Below are 19,739 nucleotides of genomic sequence, written 5' to 3'. Positions count from 1 at the left end.
AAGAGTTGAATTAACTTAATGATATGAGTAATCTTAGGTGTGTCAAGGATATGGCTATTTATAATTTATGACTTCCCTTTATATAAACTGATTGTACAATTAATACTTAATCTAACCTTGTTTTGTCTATGACTTCTCAACAGTTGTCAATTGGATATGGTTAACAGCTGTTGTCAACCTAGGCGTGCTTGGTGTTGTGCTTCCCTCTAGTGGTGAATAGAGAAAATTACTTCCTTAAGGGTTTTTAAAGACTCTTGAAATTTGTTGCTACACTGCTTTTACACACTTTATCTGTAAACTGTCTGAAATGCTTTCTGTGATAACACAAAGTTTAAATAAATAGGTTAAAATTTTATAAGTGTTTACAGTGTTTCAAGGTCAAAATGTGAGTTGGGAAACCCATCTGCCTAGATTCAAATCCTAACTCACCTAGTAAGTTGTGAGGTCCTGGGAGATTAACTGGGCTAGTAACGCCTATGCCCAGTTTCTCATCTACTGAGTGAGGTTAACAAAAGTCTACCCCACATTGTTGATGTGGGGACTGAGAGAGTCAACACAGGGGAAACACTAAGGCTAGTCATAAGTGCCTTTCAAAATTCAGAGACCCTGCTGAATGATAAAATTTTAATAAATAAAAGTAATGGGCAAGTTAGGCTCTTCTGAAATCAGAGAACCGGCAAAGAAGGTGGGTGCTGCGTCCACTAACACACACTCTACCTCCTGCTCCCTGGCTGTAGCCGGGCTAAAGCATGTAGGGAAATATGCAAATTTGTGCATCACACTGGCATACACAAGAGGAGAGAATGTCTAATTACACAACTACCTCTCACAAAGAAATCAAGACTTCATAAAATAGTAAGAATATAACGAATTGTTATAAAACTCAACCAAATTCAAAAGATAAATTTATTATACAATCTATTTACAAAAAAAGGGGGGGGTACAAATGTGATAGAGAACAAAGGAAACATGCCAGGCATATGTACACACAGAGCCAGTGTGGATGAACATGCCAGGCATATGTACATACAGAGCCAGTGTGGATGAACATCCCAGACTTATGTACATACAGAGCCAGTGTGGATGAACATCCCAGACTTATGTACATACAGAGCCAGTGTGGATGAACATCCCAGACTTATGTACATACAGAGCCAGTGTGGATGAACATGCCAGGCATATGTACATACAGAGCCAGTGTGGATGAAACTTTTCAAGAGTCTATTTCTACTTGCAGCACCTGACAGTCAAAAGAATTTATTACCTCAGTTTTAGAAAGTTCAGTCTTACATGACTAAAACTATGACTTTCTTAAGGAAAAGAATTATCTTTGGCTCACAGAAAATCTCCGAGTTGCTGAAGGTCAGATACACCACATCATACTGTTGTTCCTGAATCGACACCACCAGGTGCCCACTTTCCGATGCAATTACACAAGTTTTTTTTTTTTTTTTTTTTTTTATTGTTTGACAGGCTTACAAGGAGGGGCTGCTTTGTCCCACACACCCACACAGCGGATGAGGAAGAAAGGTCCCGCACTCACAGTGCAAAGGTTCTTTTAAGGGAAAAACTGCAAGCCTTGGCATTACTGGATTGGGTAGGGGGATAGTTGGCTCTAAGTCAAGAGGGGATTTTTGTAACTTTATAAAACCACCCAGTAACTGTAAAAAAAAATAAAATAAAAAATTAAAACAACTTGTCTGTCTAGCTTCTTGATTGGCTGTCCTCAAGTCTCTGGGCAGCCAGGCAGTTTTTGGGCCTGTTGTGGCTTTTTTTCTAAATTTACAGGTACTTGGGGTAGGGTGCCTGCTAGGTTAGACTCTCACAAAGACTGGGCCTGGGTTTAAAAAGGCTTTAGTCTTGTCCCCTCAATAGCGACTTACAAAGGCACTTAAGTAGGAAGCCATAATTGTTTAGGGAAATCACTGTCACATGCATTCCATTTTCAGTAGCACGCACACAGACCTGACTCTCTTCACAGCCAGCTAACTGCCAGAACTTCCAGAACCAGGGACAAGTATCTGTAAACGTCTTCCTCAGGCTGAGCACAGACGGGTCTCAGGACACGGTCTAGTCACCCTATCAGAGGTTGTGATTCTCTGAAAGGCAGCAGAAGATACCACGGAGCATTTCTGCATCTATCTCTCCGAGTGTAGGCCCAGCTTTCACTTCTGATACCTTGAATAACTTCTTTTATATTACCAGTTCTTCCCTTAGATCGCTGATTTTCTGTTGGAGAAATGTGACATCAAAACTGAAAAAAAGCAAATGTTTAAAATGGAAATTACTAAAATGTTAAAAAGGAAAAAGGAGAGAAAGCAAAGAGCCAGGTAAGAATAAAGGACTAGATGACCTTAGAGGTCAGGTTTAGTTCCTTCCAGAGCACATAATGAGAGTAATCTATGTCAGGAGCTGTGCTCCAAGCTGAGGACTCATTTCAGAAGCAGGAAGGATTTTTGTTATTGCTTGCTCATTCCCCAAGTATCTCCATCTAAGATATGGTTGACTCACATAAGCAGAGCACATGGCTACAGAGGCACCTTCCGCTGTAAACAGCCACGTGCTACACAAATGTTAGAATTAAACTCCTACTTCAGACACAGTCTCATTCTTAAGACACAACTTGTAATTACAAAAAGAACTACTTTTTGCCTTCCTTGTTTTGTTTGAAGGAGGGCAGGCATTTTGTTGGTTTGTTTTAGGTTACTGGGCATTGAACCTACTATATCGTGCATGTTAGCCTGGCACACTACCACTTAACTAGATCCCTAGCCCTGCATTTCATATATATATACACACCATCTTCTGAGTACACACACAGTGACAACCTCATGGAGCGCAACTGACAATGTGCCTTCCTGGAGGACACACACCTCCCACACTGTTGTGCTATTTGAGCAGCTGTAGGATTTCAGTTTTCCAGTCTCTCTCTGCTCCAGGGCACTTGAGTGCTATCTACTGATTTCAGAAGCTGTCCCTCCTCCAGTCCTCTTGATTGCAAAGGATTTATTCTGTCTGACCTCAACTAGACACGCATGAAAACCATCCACCCCTTAAAGCACACCTTCTTATGCATCCAATAAACACTACTTTAAAGACAACGCTGATTCTGGCCAAGTGGCACAAGCCTTTAATCTCAGCATTCAGGACACAGAGGCAGAACTCAACATAGTGAGTTCTGGGCCAGTCAGAGCTACATGGTGAGCCTATCTCAGAGGGAAAAATAGGGGTGGAGATGACTATTATCCTGTTTGCTTTAAAAAAAAAATGCAGGGTTAACATTCCATTCAACTAAATAATCCAAACCCTTCCTGTTTGATGGCTAACATAATGGAGTATTCACATGCAGCATGGTTAGGCTGACTCCATGCACAGCTCTTCCCTAGTCCTTAGCATTTCTAATATCTCATTCACACTACAGATAGCAACATCAACTTAGCACCTACCTAGGGCAAATCATTATAAGCATGTGCATCTGTATGTTTCAAATCATCTTTATTTCATGATAAGCTAAAAGCATAAAAAATAATAATGCAAAGTTGGCAAGAAAAAAAGGTTAGCATTAAAAAAACAAAACTAATGGATAAGCCTGCCATAGCAACTCACAGCTCTGTTCTAGCACTTGAGAGGCTAAAGGAGGAAGATTTCCCCAAGTCTAGGCCAGCCTGGGCCATCATGTAAAATCTCACTGCAAATAAATAATAGAAAACAATAGTGCATAAGTTATCCAATAGAGATACTTTAAGAGAATCTGTATGGATGCAGAGCCCATCATCAATGCATGGTTGAGAAAGCAAGTAACGCTTTAGTCCACAACTCACCCTCGACGTCTCTGGACTAGAAAATGGAGAACACTCCCAAGATCTATTTTCGTTGTCAAAGGAATCATCCTGAAATGCAAACTTCTTCTTAAGTGCATTGGATATTAAAGACACTGGATCCCATTGTAAACTCTGTCTTTTCTTCTGAATGGGTCTACCACCTGGTGACCTAGTTTTTAAAAAACATAATCAAATATATTAAAACTTTAATGCAATTTTAGCTCTTTGTTCACAAACATAGCAGGAATATGAGCATAATATATTATAATCTAATTAATCTTTAAGAGATTTCTGCCATGAATTAAGGAATCTAAAGAGTACTAAGAATTCAAAATTAGAAAACCAAGAAACCACATAGGTTGGGGTGTCCCGCTGCCTGTCATGACCCAAGGCTCCTCATTTTCACTACTACAAACCAGGCTGGTTGGACTTGAACTTAAGATCCTGCTTCTGCTGTCCAAGTACAGAAAGTATAGGTATGTGCCGTGATGTCCAGCACCACTGAAGAAAATGTAAAGAAATCTTCAAGAGCTAGGCAAGGTAACACACACCTTTAATTCCAGCACTCAAGAGGCAGACACAAGCAGATCTCTAGGCCAACCTGGTCTAAAAAGAGAGTTTCAGGACAGCCAGGGCTGTTACACAGAGAAACCCTGTCTCCAAAAACAAAACAAACAAACAAACAAAAAAAAACAATGAAAGAAAGAGAGAGAGAGAGAGAGAGAGAGAGAGAGAGAGAGAGAGAGAGAGAAAGAAAGAAAGAAAGAAAAAGAAAACTTTTAAGAATGTTTAAAGGATCAGGTTCTATCTATGAAAAGAACATCATTTAGCTAGTCGTTCATTACTTTGATCATTCAGTCAGTCTTCATTGAATTATAACTATTTAATCAGGCTACTTCTGGAACTTTCCACTGAAGGGTGACCAGTATCAGAGAAAGCAAAATGTTGGGTAAAAGGAACTACTGTATTCCTAATTCTTTACAATTAGGAATAAATTGGAGTAAATATAATTACCATACCAGAAAAATGTGAAGTATGGTAAGACAATAAGAGAAATAGTCAAAATAGAACTAAAAGTGATTGTCTCCCAGAGGGTGGCCACAGGAGGTAAGGAGTAAGAGACACACACCAACTCTCAAACAATTTCTCTTAAAACAATTGATAGAATTTCAGTTCCTTCCCCAAATGTTGGTGACATACCTTTCAATGGGACGGAGTTTGACCTTATTCATGTCCTTTAGAACATCCAGCATGTTTGGAACGTCACTAACTCCACGGCTTTCTGAGCAATGGCTACCGCTCATCTTGTGAACACCTGAGTGCTGCTTTCCCACAGCAGGTGTTGGGTCATCTCTGCTAGCAGATCCATGTTGCACAGGGGGAAAACATGGCGGGAGAGAAAACTGAGGCAGAGGTGGTGGAGGAGGAGGAGAAGAAAATACTGAACTTGGAGTGTGATCTGGCTCCTCACTCAGGCCAGCAGTCAGTGATGGCGACAGCGTTTGTTCCATGCTGGGTTCGTCACTCAGGTCACAGAAGCCTAAAGCAAAGTAGTCTGTTGAGAAACCAAAACCACACACAGTTCTCTGCAGCATAGCACAGAGAGCCAGTGCAAGTCAAATGACAGTGGCCTCTGGGACGCTGCTCAACTACTGCAAGGCAGCCAAGAAAGCAAGCCAATTCCGTCTGCCGAGCAAGCCCGAAGAGTGGCCGTCTGAAGGGTCAGCTCACTCCTAATCCGGTCAGGACGTCTCAGGGCACACCCTAAAGGATGCAGTTTAAAGAGGAAACTGATTCCTAAGAATCCACAGAAAATCTCAGCTTCACTCTCCGGTTTCAAAGCAAACGCTAACAACTTCTAGTTAGAAGTACTCAAACTGATGTACCCGCTCTAAGATGACATTTGAGAAACAGGTGCTGTCCTGAGATGAGCATTTAACTTTCTCATAAATCTGCTCCTGAAGAGCTGAGAATAAACATCCTTGCTTAAAAACAAAGGGTATACTCATATGATCATGTTATTTGTATATTGTGCACACATAAATACATATGTAAAATTTTAGTATTCATACTTACACATAACACCTCACAACCAAATCAGCTGTGAGAAGAACTCACTACCTATATAGCTTAGGTCTCAAAGTTTTTAAAAAAAAAATTTGTTTTTATTGTTAATTATGTATGAGGGAGAATGTGCATATGAGCACAGGTGACCTTGAAGGGCAGAAGATGATGTCAGATTCCCCTTCAGCTGGGGATACAAAGGGTTATGAGTCACCCAATATGGGTACTAAGGACCAAATTGAGGTCCTCAGGAACACCAGTATGTGCTCTTAACTACTGAGCCTTCTCTCCAGACCCTAAATTTTATGTTTAAAACAAGATACATCTCCAAAAGCTTAAAAAAAAAAAAAAAAAAAAAAAGAATCTGTAAAATATTCCCCTGTTGGGAAAAAAAAAAAAAAAAAAAAAAAAAAAAAAAAAACCTGAAGATAAGCCAAAAAGATGGTTCAGCAGTTACGAACACTCGCTGTTCTTACAGAGGACCTGGAGTCAATTCCCAGGACCCACAGGACAGCTCATCACTGTTTCTGACACTAGTTCCAGAGGGTCTGATGTCTTATTCTAGTCTCTGTAGGCATCAGGTGTACATGTGGCACATATACATGAAATACACATGAAATAAAGTACTTTTTAAAAAAAAAAATTACCCACAGACTAGGGGCTGGATAAATAGCTCAACTGTTAAGAGCACTTGTTGCTCTAGGACTGGAGTTCAGTTCCCAGCACCCACAAATTTTTATAGCTCACAAATAATTATAACTGCAGTTGCAGGGGATCCAACGCCCTCTTCTTACATCTGTGGATAGCAGGTACATACATGGTGCACAGACATACATTATAGCCAAATATAAAATAAATAGGACATAAAATAAATATAAAAAGATAAAAATAAAAGCAATTAGACTATAAATATACATGGTCTCAAACCTATTGCTATTCATTTCTTCCTCTTTAATCTCCACTTTTCTTTTCTTTTTAAAAAGTAATAAAGAGCACTGACTACTCTTTCAGAGGACCCCGATTCAATTCCCAGAACCCACATGGCAAATTCAGTTCAAGGGGTTCTGAAAAACTCATACACAGATACAGAGGCAAAAACCAATTCACTTAAAATAAAAATAAATATATAATTTTAAAAAATTAGAAAAATAAAAATTATTTATTAGTTTGGGGAATTGGTACTAGTTTTTTTATTTTGTCTTGTTTTGGCATTTCTGAAAAGGATTTTCATGAAGCCTACGCTAACCTCAAACTCTGCTGCTACAGATGACCTTGAACTTTTAGTCCTCCTGTCTCTACATCCCAAATTCTAGAATTAAACACAATCATGCCATTTTATGTGATACTGTGGATTTAACTCAAAGCCTTGTGAACAGGAGGCAAGCATTCTATCAACTATCCCCAGGATTAGTTTTGGTTTTTGAGACACGGTCTCACACTACAGCCAAGACTGGCTTAGAACTCAAGTCAATCCTTCTGCCTCAGCCTCTTGAATTCTCGAGTCACAGGCATGGGCCACCAAGCCTGGCTTCCAGTTCCTTGCTAAAGAATTAAAAAGGCTTACTTCCAAGTCATGACTTCTTAAACAAAGACCTTCAGTGGCACAGCTAACTCTTGTTTGCAGCCCTTACTTTCCTATGGCAGTCAGCCTCTAGGACGTATCTACTGCTGTTTGTGTTGAGAAGGATGCTGACTTAGGGATCAGCTCAGCCTCACTCTCCACTACTTACCAGTCTCTTCGCTCTCTCTCCGCTCCTGCATTGCCACAATTGCAGCAATCTGAGCCCGAAGAAAAGTGAGCTCATCTTCAAGGGCAGCTATTTTTTTAATTGCAGTCTCACTTGCTGGCAGATCATTTTTCACTGGTTTGTTCTGTCTTAGAGCAGGTGACAATGGATCCCAAATTAGTTTTGAAGAATGAAAAAGAGCAATTTTCCCTTCCTCCTCCTTTTTCTGTAGACCATGTCTGTGGGTGAAAGGAAAGAAGAAACAAAGGGAGGAAAACGTTCAACTAAAGAAAAAAAAAACTCAGGTAGGCATGGTGGCCCATGCCTTTAATCCCAGTACTTGGGAGACAGAGGCGTGCAGACCTCCGAGTTCAAAGCCAGCCTGGTCTACACAACGAGTTCCAGAATAGTCAAGGCTACACAGAGAAACCCTGTCTCAAAAAGTGAGAGACAGAGAGAGATAAAAAGAAACAGGGAGAGAGAGAGAGACAGGGTTGGTTAAGAGCCCACTGTTCTTGCAAAATTAGTTTTTTGTTTAGTTTTTCCTTTTGAGACAGGTTCTCATGAAGTCCAGGCTGACCCAGCTCTCAGAATAGAAGTTGATGGAGGTGGGTCATCTGTCTAAGTGTTACTTTCATTGGTTAATAAAGAATCTGCCTTGGCCCTTTGATAGGACAGAAAATTAGGTAGGCGGAGTAAACAGAACAGAATGCTAGGAGGAAGAAGGCAGTGAGACAGACGCCATAGCTCTCCTCTCCTGATGTGGGAGTGTCATATATCAATCTGTTGATTTCATTGGTTAAGCAATAAAGAAACTGCTTGGCCCTGATATTTAACCTGATAGGTGGGAGGAGTAAACAGAATAGGATGCTGGGAGGAAGAGGAAGTGAGCTCAGACTCTGCTCTGCTCCCGGAGAGACTCAACAGCTCTGCTCTCTGGAGCAGAGACACCGGGCTCTGCTCTCCCAGGCAGCTCCAACCCAGGATGGACGTAGGCTAGAATCTTCCCTGTAAGCGCACCTTGGGGTGCTACAAACAATTATTAGAAATGGGCTAGTCCAGGTGTGAGAGTTAGCCGAGAAAAGGCTAGATATAATGGGCAAGCAGTGTTTAAAAGAATACAATTTGTGTGTTGTTATTTCGGGCATAAGCTAGCAGGCGGCTGGGGTGCTGGGGACGCAGCCCCGCTGCTCCTATTTCAACACTCTCCGAGATGGATGCAGGTTAAGATCTTTCCTGGTAAGCCACCACCTCGTGGTGCTACACATATTATTAGAAATGGGTTAATCAAGATGTGAGAATTAGCCAATAAGAGGCTGGAACCAATGGGCCAGGCAGTGTTTAAAAGAATACTATTTCTGTGTAATTATTTCGGGTGTAAAGATAGCTGGGTGGCAGGACACAGCCCGCTGCTCCCACCATTACACCAAGTCAGGCATTTCAATCCTGTAATCCAGCCCCAGGAACCCACAGCACCTGCATTCACAGTCATTCTCCCTCCCCCACTACATACACATGACAAATAAATTTCTTAAGGAAAAAAAAATGGGCTGAGATGTAGCTCAGTACAGAGTATTGCCTAGCATGTGCAAGGCCCTGGATTTAATCTCTAGCACACAAATATAAACAAGTTAAATAAATCAGAGTACCTCTCTGACCTGAGATGATCCCTAGATTCACCAAGATAAAGCACCTCATATTATTCTTTACTTTTGTATTCATATATAGAATGCACGGCCAATAAGCAGCAAGGAAATGAGAAAATAAATCTTTCCTCAAATTGTAAAACAAAAATAGTTAACCTGTAATTGCTTTACTGATTAACTTTAAATAGTGTAAGTTTATTCAGAAATTCTACATAATTCTACATAAGTTCTGAAGGGTCTTGCATTTAGGATTATATCAGGGTCAGTTTATATCTTCTAAAATTTTAAAAATTAATAAACCAGCAGGATATCTAATAAAATTAATAAACCAGCTGGATATCTAATAAATTTAGCTAGAATCTTTGACTAATTGACATTCAGGATGCTAAAAGCCTCTATATGAATATTCTAACATATTAAGTTGGCATTTCCTAGGAATATAAATACATCCAAAATTTGAAATATAGTCCACTTCAGTCAGTATCCGTGGAGTACTGTTTCAGGAACCCTACAGACACCAAAAGCCAATGCTCAAGTTCTTTATATAAAATGGCACCTATGCATATCCTTTGCTCAAATTATCTCTAAAATACCTAAGATACCCAATACAAGACCTTTATGTTACATCATTTTTGTAAATATAGCAAAGTATCTAAAATACAACAAAGTCAAGTTTTTGCTTTGGGGAAATTTCTGGAATTTTCTCTCTAAACATTTTTCATCTATAATATTTGATTTCATTGGTAGAACCCATATGAGAATCTATGGATAGAGTCCACATGGAAACCATGAGAAAGGGCTGAATGCATAAATCTAACATTTATTTCTAAATGCTTTATTTATAATACATAAAACAATATTAACAGGACCCTGAGACCCACCTGATAACCCACTGACTCCCTAGACCTGGCTTTAGGTATAAATATGATCAAGCCTTCAGGGCTCTGCTGACAACTTGGTCTCATTCCACCTGCCCTGGAGCTCACCCAATCACCCACATAGCCAGCCTTGATCAGCAATCCCAGGACTTCCTAGCCGCTCTGAAACCAGTTCAAATATGGTAACAGGAAAAAAAATAAAAAATAAATTAAAAAAAAACTACTCAACAACTCAACATAGGTAGAATACAACACTCCCATCAATTCCACAGCCTAACTCCAGATGCCCAAGGTCCACTGCAAAAGTATAAGCGACATGAAACATCAAGACAATATGCCCTCCAAATATCACCAATCCTACAGTAATATTCCTCACCAAAAAGAATTCAAATGAATCTCAAGACAAAGAATTTTAAGATTATAAAGAGTTCAAAGACTTTGAACAGGAAACAAACATCTAAATAAAGTTAAAGAGGGCTAGAATAAATTCCTGATTGAAGTCCAAGAAAACAGAAACAAATGAAATAATGAAACAATTTAGGAGATGAAAAATGAATTCAACAGAAAGACTGAAATATTAAAGCAAATACAAATGCAAATGAAGATGGAAATGAAAACTTCAATCACCCATTGCAAATACTCAGTGGACAGCCTTACCAAACAACAGATGGGGCAGAAAGAGAGAGAGAGAGGAAATGGACCACAAAGTCAAGTAAATGGTTGTTAAAGAAAAGAACACAAGGGAACTTTGGGAGAAACTAAAGAGAGAAAATCTGTGACTCATGAGAATAGAAGAATGCCAAGCCAAAGGCATACATCATCCAATAAAATCATAGAAGAAAATTTCTTAACTTATGGAAATAGGGACAAAAAGAAATTCCCCAGGCCACATTATAATAAAAACACTGAATATACAGAAAAAAGAAAAGATATGCAACTTTCAAGAAAGAAGTTACAGCCAGGTGGTGGTGGTGAACACTTTTAATCCCAGCACTCAGAAGGCAGAGGCAGAGGCAGAGGCAGAAGCAGAGGCAGGAGGATCTCTGTGAGTTTGAGGCCAGTCTGGTCTATAAGAGCTAGTTCCAGGACAGGCTCCAAAGCTACAGAGAAACCCTGTCTTTGAAAAAAAAAAAAAAAGAAAGGAAGGAAGGAAGGAAGGAAGGAAGGAAGGAAGGAAGGAAAAGAAGTTACAATTCATATAAAGGCAAACCCATTAGAATACCAGTTGACTTTTCAATGGAAATTTTAAAAGCCAAAAGATCTTGGAGCAATGCACTTCCAGTCCTAAAAGGCAGCCCTCCACCCATGCACACGCAGATACCATTAACTGGGCTAAATAGATTTTACATCCACAAACACACACACACAAAAGCACACACACATGTGCGCGCACAGGACAATATGAAATTGGGAAGAGAGTGGAGAGGATATATGAAGAATTGGAGTAGAAGGGTGAGGGGTAATTTGATAAAAATAAAATTCATTTGTGTATGAAACGAAGATATAATTTTCAAAAATTTAAATGCAAAATGTAATTTTGAACATATACACTAAAAAATGAGATGCCATTCCTACATTAGGAAAATATCAGGACATAGCATGTCACAAAAACAGAACAAAATTGTCCAGTCAGTAGGAACAAACTTCAGGGCATGCAAGCATTCACATTTTAGACTACACCCACATCCCAAGACATGCATATAAAATTACCGAAATCTGAGATAACCGGCTTCTTCATCATTTGCCACACACAAAACATCAGCAAAAGATGGAACAACAGGTTCATAACCATCAGACTCCTCAGAGTTCAAGTGAGGGATCAACTAAAACAAAAATGAAAACAAAGTCAGAGCTCCATCGGGAATCAGGGAAAGCACATGTCTCATACTTCATCGTATTAAATGATAACAGTCTGAAACAGAAAAGGGAAAACACTGGAGTCATGTTACTTTACTGCCTAAGCAAATAACAGCATCTTCTCCCATGGCTAATCTCATCTATGCACAGCAGAAATACAAATAAAGTAAGGTAAGAACAAGCTCCCAGGTATTCTTTGTACCTGCCTTTGGATGTGATTCAAGAAGCAAACGTGTGAGATGACTTATTTCCAGCAGTAAAGGTTCTTGGCTTGCAGGCACATCTCCTTTCCTTCTCCCCTATATCCTGGGAGTGTTCAGGATTATTTTACACACAGGACTTAAACAACATATGGTGACCAACTTACCTCAAAATTAGGTCTTCGACAAGGTTCTAAAGGAAGCACTCTCCCAATCATACGAATGATACTCCGAGCTGACCCATAGTCTTTATTTTGCCAAATCAACAAATCCTATAAATAAAGCTTTGTTTAAATACACTTCAGCTAAATATGTTCATATTTATCTAAGAAAAAGAGATTCAACAGGTGTAGTAGCATTTATGTAGTCAAAGAAAACATAATAGCATTCTTTTAAAGTGTCTTCCTTGAAGAATTAAACTTTATTAACATTTATCTTGGAAAACAGTTTAGTCAATAAAGTTCACCATGGATACTGATATCCCAAATTTGATATCTAGAGTCCATGTAAAAAAGATGGGCATGGGGATGCACTCTGGGAACCCCAGAGCTGGGAATGCAGAGATGGGTGGGTGCCTGAGGTCTCCTGGCTGGACAGCCTAGCTGAACTGGGGAATCTTAGGCCAGTGAGAACCTTGAACCCTGTATCAAAAAAAGGGTGAGGAAAGCTGGAGATGGTTCAGAAGTTAAAAGCACTGGCTGCTTTTCAGAGGTTTGATTCCTAGAACTTACTTGATGGCTCACAGCCATCTGCAGCCCCAGTTCTAGGGGATCTGATGCCTCGCTCTTGTACACAAGTGGTGCAGGCACACATGCAAGCAAAATATACATCAAATTAAAAAAGAAAAAGGAGTGAAAATCCTCAGGAATGACCCGTGGCCTCTACTTCATACATATGCAAACCCATTCTCACTCAGACTGGATATATATCTGTGGTGTGTATATATATATATACATATATATATATATATGTATATATATATACACATATGTATGTATGTATGTATGCAGGGGTGTGTCTATCTCCACCCCAGCACTTGGGAGGCAGAGGTTGGATGATCTCAAGCTTGAGACCAGGCTAGTTACAATAAAGACCCTAGCTCAGATACCTAACTGAACATCTTGAAGAATGTGATGGCTATTCTTGGTGTCAACTTGACTACATTTGGAACTAAATCCAAAAGTGGAGGGCACAACTGTGAGGAATTTTTTTGCCTAATATGAAGTAGGAAGATACAACTCTACTCTGGATCTTGATGTGGGAAGACACATGCTTTAATCTGGGCCATACTTTCTCCTGGAAGCCTATATAAGGACTTGGAAAAAGGAAGCTTTTGCTCTTTGCCTGCCTGCTCTTGCCTTGTTAGCAAGTCCATTCCTTCACTGACGTGAGAGACTACTTCTAGGATTCCACAGTGTCCTGAAGGCCAGCAGAGGCATCTGGTGGGCTGACCAACATCTGGATTCTTAGACTTCCCATTCACAGCCATCCACTGTTGGATTAGCTCATAACCTGTAAGTCATTCTAATAAAGGGAATAAAGCCCCTTTCTATACATAAAGAGAGATTTATTTATTCTGTAAGTTCTGTTTCTTTAGAAAACCCTGGCTAAAACTTTATGCAGAAAAGTTCTCTCCACCTACAAAAGAATTCCACCTTTTGAGGCAAAAACTGACCATTTCAGCTATGTGTGGGTTTATATATAACCCCAACAACTCAGCAGGCTTAGAAATAGGACTCTTTGAGCCCCAAATTATATGACCAGCCTGGGCAACTTAGGGAGATGAAAAAGAAGAGAAGGCTAGAGATAGGAGAAACATCCGGCAATTTCCAAAAAAATAAAAATAAAAATAAAAGCCATCCAGGGAGTTCAGAAAGTACTTGTTACTCCCTTTAAGAAGAGATGAAAGAACAGTAAATCAGATCCTAAACAACTCAGAGTTGTTTATATATGGCAGCTTGAATATACTGGAAACTGGCTCTTTACAAAGCATTTAAACTGAATGTGCTACTATAACGTAAATATTCTGTCCTTATTAGTGTAAATTATAGCACTCTCCCATTAGGACCCTCATGAGAATATTTTATAAGTAGTACAATCAGTAATCAGATAAAAATAGTCACAATTTTAGAACTCAAAAGAAAACCTGGATTTCAGAATCACTGGCAATCAGGATATGGTCCAGGTGAAAAAGTTGAGATAGAATTTTTTTGAACCTGATATTTCAGACAGAACTCTCACAAATTGCCCAGACTAGGCTTAAATTCAATCTGTACCCCAACTTGAGATCTTCTGGCCTCACCCTCAGGAGGAGCTGGTAGTACAGACTTGGGTCCCCCTCTTTATGTCAATCTGCTCAAACCTAGACACCTGACTCTGACGTGGAGTCTGTCACTAGCCTCAGCCTCTCATCAGCTCTGCCAGCTCGGTCTCCACAGCGCACTCCAGTCAATATTCCTTGTTTAATCATCCTAAGGCCCCTGCTACTGGGGCCTGCTCTGTCTCCAACTTAGTCTCCCACTACTCACCAACAAAATATACATTCTTTGGGGTCAGGCAAATTTTCTCATGCCCAAAACAAGCTGCTATCTAACTGACTTACATTCCCTCACATGCTTAGGAGGCCCTGACCCAACTTTAGCCTCAAGACTGGTTTAGTTTTACCTGTTCCTGGTTACACAAGTCATGCCCTCTTCAAGTTTGATTGTGTCTGTTCTGATACACTTGTAAGCTCTTGTCAGCTGGTCTGAGTATTATACAATGGGACACATCAGTGACAGGAGCCTTTGTTTCGCTTGCAGATTTCTCTCCTCCATTAATATGAGGGCAAGCCCAGACAACTTTTAATTTTATTTGCACCCTCCAGGGGAGTAACAGTCACCGTGGATAGGAGTACCACCCCAGGTGCTCACCAGAAAAATATAATACAAGTACATATATGACATAAGCTACCCGACATTGGGCGCCATATGTCAAGAGTTTCTGCTGTGATCCTAGCTGTGGTGGAGTCCTGCATCCTAGCAGAGGACTGTGAGGATTAGAAAATGTTAAGTAGGAGGGACAGAGATAAGAAAGAATCACAGAAACATAGGGTAGCACCAGGAGGGCAACTCAGTGCCTGCTGCGTACCAAGTTCTGAGTCTGCCCCACGTTTAATTTTCCATACACCTTTATACCCCAATACAAAAATGGGGGGGAGGGCAAAAGACTGCTTTAACATGATACAAAGGACAACTAGAACAGTTACCTGCTTCAATACTTTGAGACATCAAGCCTTTAACTCCGTGAGAAAAGCATTCTGTTGTTTAGGCAGTGAACCCACCCTAGACCAAGTATCCTAAAGGCAGCTACTCCCGGAGGTCAAACCTCCTGTTTCAAAAGAAGCCTGCTTTACTTCTCTGACCTTTGGTCAGGGTGGAGAGGATACACCTCTATTAGCCTTCTTACTGTCTAAAACAACAAGGCTGGGTATGTAGCCACAGTTGCTGTTCTCAACTTTGAGCAACCTCAAACTCTCTGACCTTCAGACAAGATGGAATAGGCTCACATTTTTGGGCCTCCACACATATATTAACATATAATGAATATTTTTAAATTACTAATAAAATTTTACCTTTTTTCATTAGATCTTCAAAATGTGTTATTTTATGCCTATAGCAGAACTTAATTCAAATATTTAAAGTACTTAAATGTGGCATGAGGCTGGGTATCCTGGAATATGCCTGTAATCCCAATACTTGGGTTGTTGGGGTAGGACAGAAAATTAAAAGCCATCCTGGCTTGTATTTTAGCATGTACCAAAACTCTGTATCAAAATTTAAAAGGAAAAGGTAAGGCAGGGACATGTGGCAGTAGCTCTCATATCAGATAGTACAATTTAGAAGAAACAGATCCTAGACCTATAAATATTAGAATTTTGGGAGACCGAAACACGTCTATTGAAAGTACTCTACACTCAGCTGTACAAAGTGTACTTATAATTCCTAAGGACCTAGGTTCAATCCACCCACACCCAAAAAAAAAAAAAAAAAAAAAAAGGGCAGGGGAGATGGCCCAGTGAAGCATGATTAATAAAAACTCAGAGAGAGAAACTGGGATTAACCTAAAAATCTGAAAAGCAAAACAGCCAGACCCTGGCTCTTACCCTGACCTCAGTCCTAAATGGCAATCCTGCCTCCAGGAATCTCAGAATGAGACTGTGTCTGAGAGTTGTCTCCTCCCATCTTATATTCCTCTTTATTACTTGGATTAAAAGTGTGCACCACTGGGATTAAAGGCATGCACTGCCCGGCTTCTACGGCAACTAGTCTGGCCACGGGGATTAAAGGTATGTATTACCACTGCCTAGCTGTAAGGCTGACCAGTGTGGCTGTTTTATTCTCTGATCTTCAGGCAAGCATTATTTATTAAACACAAATGAAATGCCATTACACTTCACACAAATACAAACCCTGACTAAGGCACTCCCTCTGTTGTATCCCTTATTGGGTTTTAACCTAAAAGAGTAAACAGATTACTAACCACCTTGCCAGCGTTTCTAAACTATCAAAACTATCAAAGTTACACTATTGCAAACTCACCTTTCTCCCACCTAAAGAGAAGTAACAATTAAATGTCTACACAGAGGTTTTCTTTCCCTAATGAACTGCATTTAGGAGCCTTGCTCATTCTGAGCCACTGATCTGCATAGCACCAGCCCAACTTGATGGCTTTTTGTTCTGAGATGCAGTCTCACTGAGCTGAGTAGCCCAAGCTGGTCTTCACTCACACTGCAGCCTAAGGAGGCCTTGAATGTGATACCCCCCAGGTCTCGGTGTCTCTTATAACTGAGATTACAGGACTGTACCAGACCCAGGTATTAAGTTGTTGTTCCCTATCTGCTGCTGTGGTCAACACAATGACCAAAAGAAACTTAAGGGAGAAAGAGGTTTACCTGGCTCACACTTCTGTCCTACTCTGAGTTACTATTGTTGTGATGAAACACCGGTGACCAAAAGCAACTTGGGGAGGAAAGCTGTCAAGACAAGAACTTAAACAAAGCAGAAACTTGGAGGCAGGGACTGATGCAGAGGCCATGGAGGAGTGCTGCTTAACGGCTTGCTTTTCCTGCTCTCACAGAACCCAGGACACGGGCCCTCCCCCATCAATCACTAATTAAGAAAATGCTCGACAGACTTGCCTACAGCCTCATCTTATGAAGGCAATTTCTCAATCAGGGTTCCCTCTTCACAGATGACAATAGCTTGTGTCAAATTGACGTAAAACTAGCCAGCACAACCTCTCAGTCCCAGAGGGAAGTCGGGCAGGAAGTCAAGCAGAAACCACTGGGCCATGCTCAGCTAGCTTTCTTGTATACCTCAGAACTCATTTGCTGAAGAATGGTGTTCTTCACAGGCAGCTTTCAACAGTAAAGACAATCTCTTAGAGACAAGGCCAGAGGCCAATCTGACCTAGGCAGTTCCTTGCGGTTCCCTCTTCCCACGAGACTTTAATGTCCAGTCAACAAAAACTAACCAGGGCAGAAAACGTGTTCAAAATGACACACGACAACCCAACTTGATCAGGAGGTGGGGATAGGAGGACAGGGACAGCATGGGCTACAAGATTCCCTGACTCAAAACAACGAGACCCAAGAATAAAGTCAGCAAAATCCAGACATTTAGCCTGTGCTACACTGTTGGTTTCTGCCAAGGCAGCAGCCTGCCTCTACGGCCATAGCAGGTATGTCATCACCTGTCACCAAGTGCCTTTCCACCGTCAGTTGTGCGACAAGTGCATCCCGTAAAAGTTCCTATTAGGCACAGCTTGCTCTTGCCTCTTTTCCTGTTAGCTCTCTTCTTCCTCTTGTTTTTACCCTGTGTGCCTGCCTCTCTCATGTCCCAACTCCGACATGGCCTTTCACGCTACCCCTCTTAAACCTTTGCACTAACTCTGTTGCACGTAGCGTGTTTGCTTACTAGCATACATTAGTAGGGCTGAAAGGTAACCCACTTCACCTTTCTTCATTTATCATTACATACATGATACCTTGCCTTAAAACGACGAGATCCAAAAATAAAATTCATTAGGACATTTACCTGGTCTACAGGAACACCAAAATATGCCAGCATGTTTCTTAATACGCTCAGTAAGAAAGACATTGGTGAAGCAAGTTCAAGGCAACATTGTTCGTTAGTATCCTGGAAGAGAAGTTATTAATAATTACGCTTATAAGTAACAGCCACGTAGATCGCAATAAAGAGCCTAAAGAAGCCACCAACCATCAAGTGACTGCTCCTGGAGAGCGTTTATTTTGAAGGAAGAGGAAGAGAAGAAAATGAAAGTGCACGGGGACGGGAGGTCGGAGAACACTAACAATGAAATTTCACTGTTACGTTAAAACCTCACCGAGTGTTTGTAAAGAGAACCTGCCGAGTCAACGTGCGACAGCCAAGCTCACGGTCCCGGGAGCTCGGTCGCCCCGGGACGTTTTCGGCACCGCACCGCCGCTCTTTTTACACCCGCCCCTCCGTCACCGACCGCTGACCGGAAGCCACGGGGCACGGCGGAGCCCGCGCCGCTCACCTTCCCGCTGCGCTGCACGCCGCCAGGACGTCCGGGACCTTCCAAAAGCGCCGCGACGCCGGTGCGAGGCCGCCGAGGCTCGCGAGCAGAGGCGCCCAGCGGGCTCTGAGGGACAGAACGGGTCTTCCTGGGCCGGCTCGCCACTTCCGCCTCCAGGAACAACTATCAAACTCCGCGGGCCGAGCTCGGCGCTGTCCCCATTGGGCAAGGCTGGAGAACGCCGCTTGAGATTGGACGATCAAGAACCAATAGCCGTCTCAGCGATGCGCATGCGCAGAATGCGGCACAGCGTTTATTAACCGTCTAGGTACCTGCTCTTAGACTTTGATGGGAAGGTATTGTCCCCCCACCCCTTTCCCAGACCTCGACAATGATTCTGCCAACGGACTTGCAGTAGTTTGGTCATTCTGAGGAAATATCTAGCCGTAAGCTAAATGCTAGGATTCCTCATGTTGAGCCGCATTATCCTGTGTAGTTCACCTGTATTTAATGTATATGCACACCCACAAGTGGGTGTGCCTCAGGACCCTTGTGAAAGTCAAAGAAAAATTTGTGGGTCCTCACCTATGTAGGATCCATGGACAGAACCTTAGGTTTGGTAGCAAGCTGCTTTTCCCAGAGTCATTTCACTAACCCTAAGACAAGTTGGAAACACCTTTGAAAGCTGGTGAAAAGCAAAAAAAGTTCTAATTAAATGATCCCGCCCCCCAAAAAGGAACAGAACTGTTTTTTTTTTTCATTGACATAATGGAAAGCAGAGTGAAACACACTGCCTGTGTATCTACAATCCAACCGATAAATTGATGTTTAATTGCTATATATTTAATTACAAAGCCTCAGTTCTAAAGATTTCACAAGCCATGAGGACACGGCATAGTTTTGAACATCTTAAATACATTGTTTTGTTAGGTAATTCTTAATCCTAACCATTTTAGTTGCTAACAATAAAGCATCAACGTGTAAGTGAAACATGTCAAGGAAT

At 41.1% G+C, this 19,739-nt stretch overlaps 1 protein-coding gene across 1 annotated transcript; it reads right to left on the bottom strand.

Moving 5' to 3' along the window:
- Positions 1–888: 888 nt before the first annotated feature.
- Positions 889–18,899, bottom strand: Mtfr2 (mitochondrial fission regulator 2). The gene is made up of 8 exons (XM_050159509.1): positions 18,758–18,899; positions 18,271–18,372; positions 12,361–12,465; positions 11,847–11,959; positions 7,616–7,851; positions 5,022–5,361; positions 3,822–3,990; positions 889–2,254 (listed from the first exon to the last, which is right to left on the bottom strand). The coding sequence occupies exons 2-8, from the start codon at positions 18,331–18,333 to the stop codon at positions 2,249–2,251; spliced, it is 1,032 nt and encodes a 343-aa protein (XP_050015466.1). The 5' UTR covers positions 18,334–18,372; positions 18,758–18,899; the 3' UTR covers positions 889–2,248.
- Between the last annotated feature and the right edge of the window lie 840 nt (positions 18,900–19,739).

The sequence above is a fragment of the Alexandromys fortis genome, unplaced genomic scaffold (assembly GCF_014885135.2).
Source record: "Alexandromys fortis isolate MF-2015 unplaced genomic scaffold, M_Fortis_MF-2015_v1.1 scaffold_107, whole genome shotgun sequence".
NCBI classification, from domain to species: domain Eukaryota; kingdom Metazoa; phylum Chordata; class Mammalia; order Rodentia; family Cricetidae; genus Alexandromys; species Alexandromys fortis.
The sequence above is the reverse complement of the archived record's forward strand: the minus strand, read 5'-3'. Positions and strand labels throughout refer to the sequence as shown.

Bases quoted from the DNA above. Each gene is read 5' to 3' on its own strand.
- Mtfr2 (XM_050159509.1), bottom strand. From the start codon at position 18,333: ATGTCTTTCTTACTGAGCGTATTAAGAAACATGCTGGCATATTTTGGT. The intron at 7,852-11,846 runs GTAATTTTATAT...TTTCACCCACAG, and splicing joins GCCGGTTATCTCAGATTTCG to ACATGGTCTACAGAAAAAGG. The intron at 5,362-7,615 runs GTAAGTAGTGGA...ACTTTGCTTTAG, and splicing joins GAGAGAGAGCGAAGAGACTG to GCTTCTGTGACCTGAGTGAC.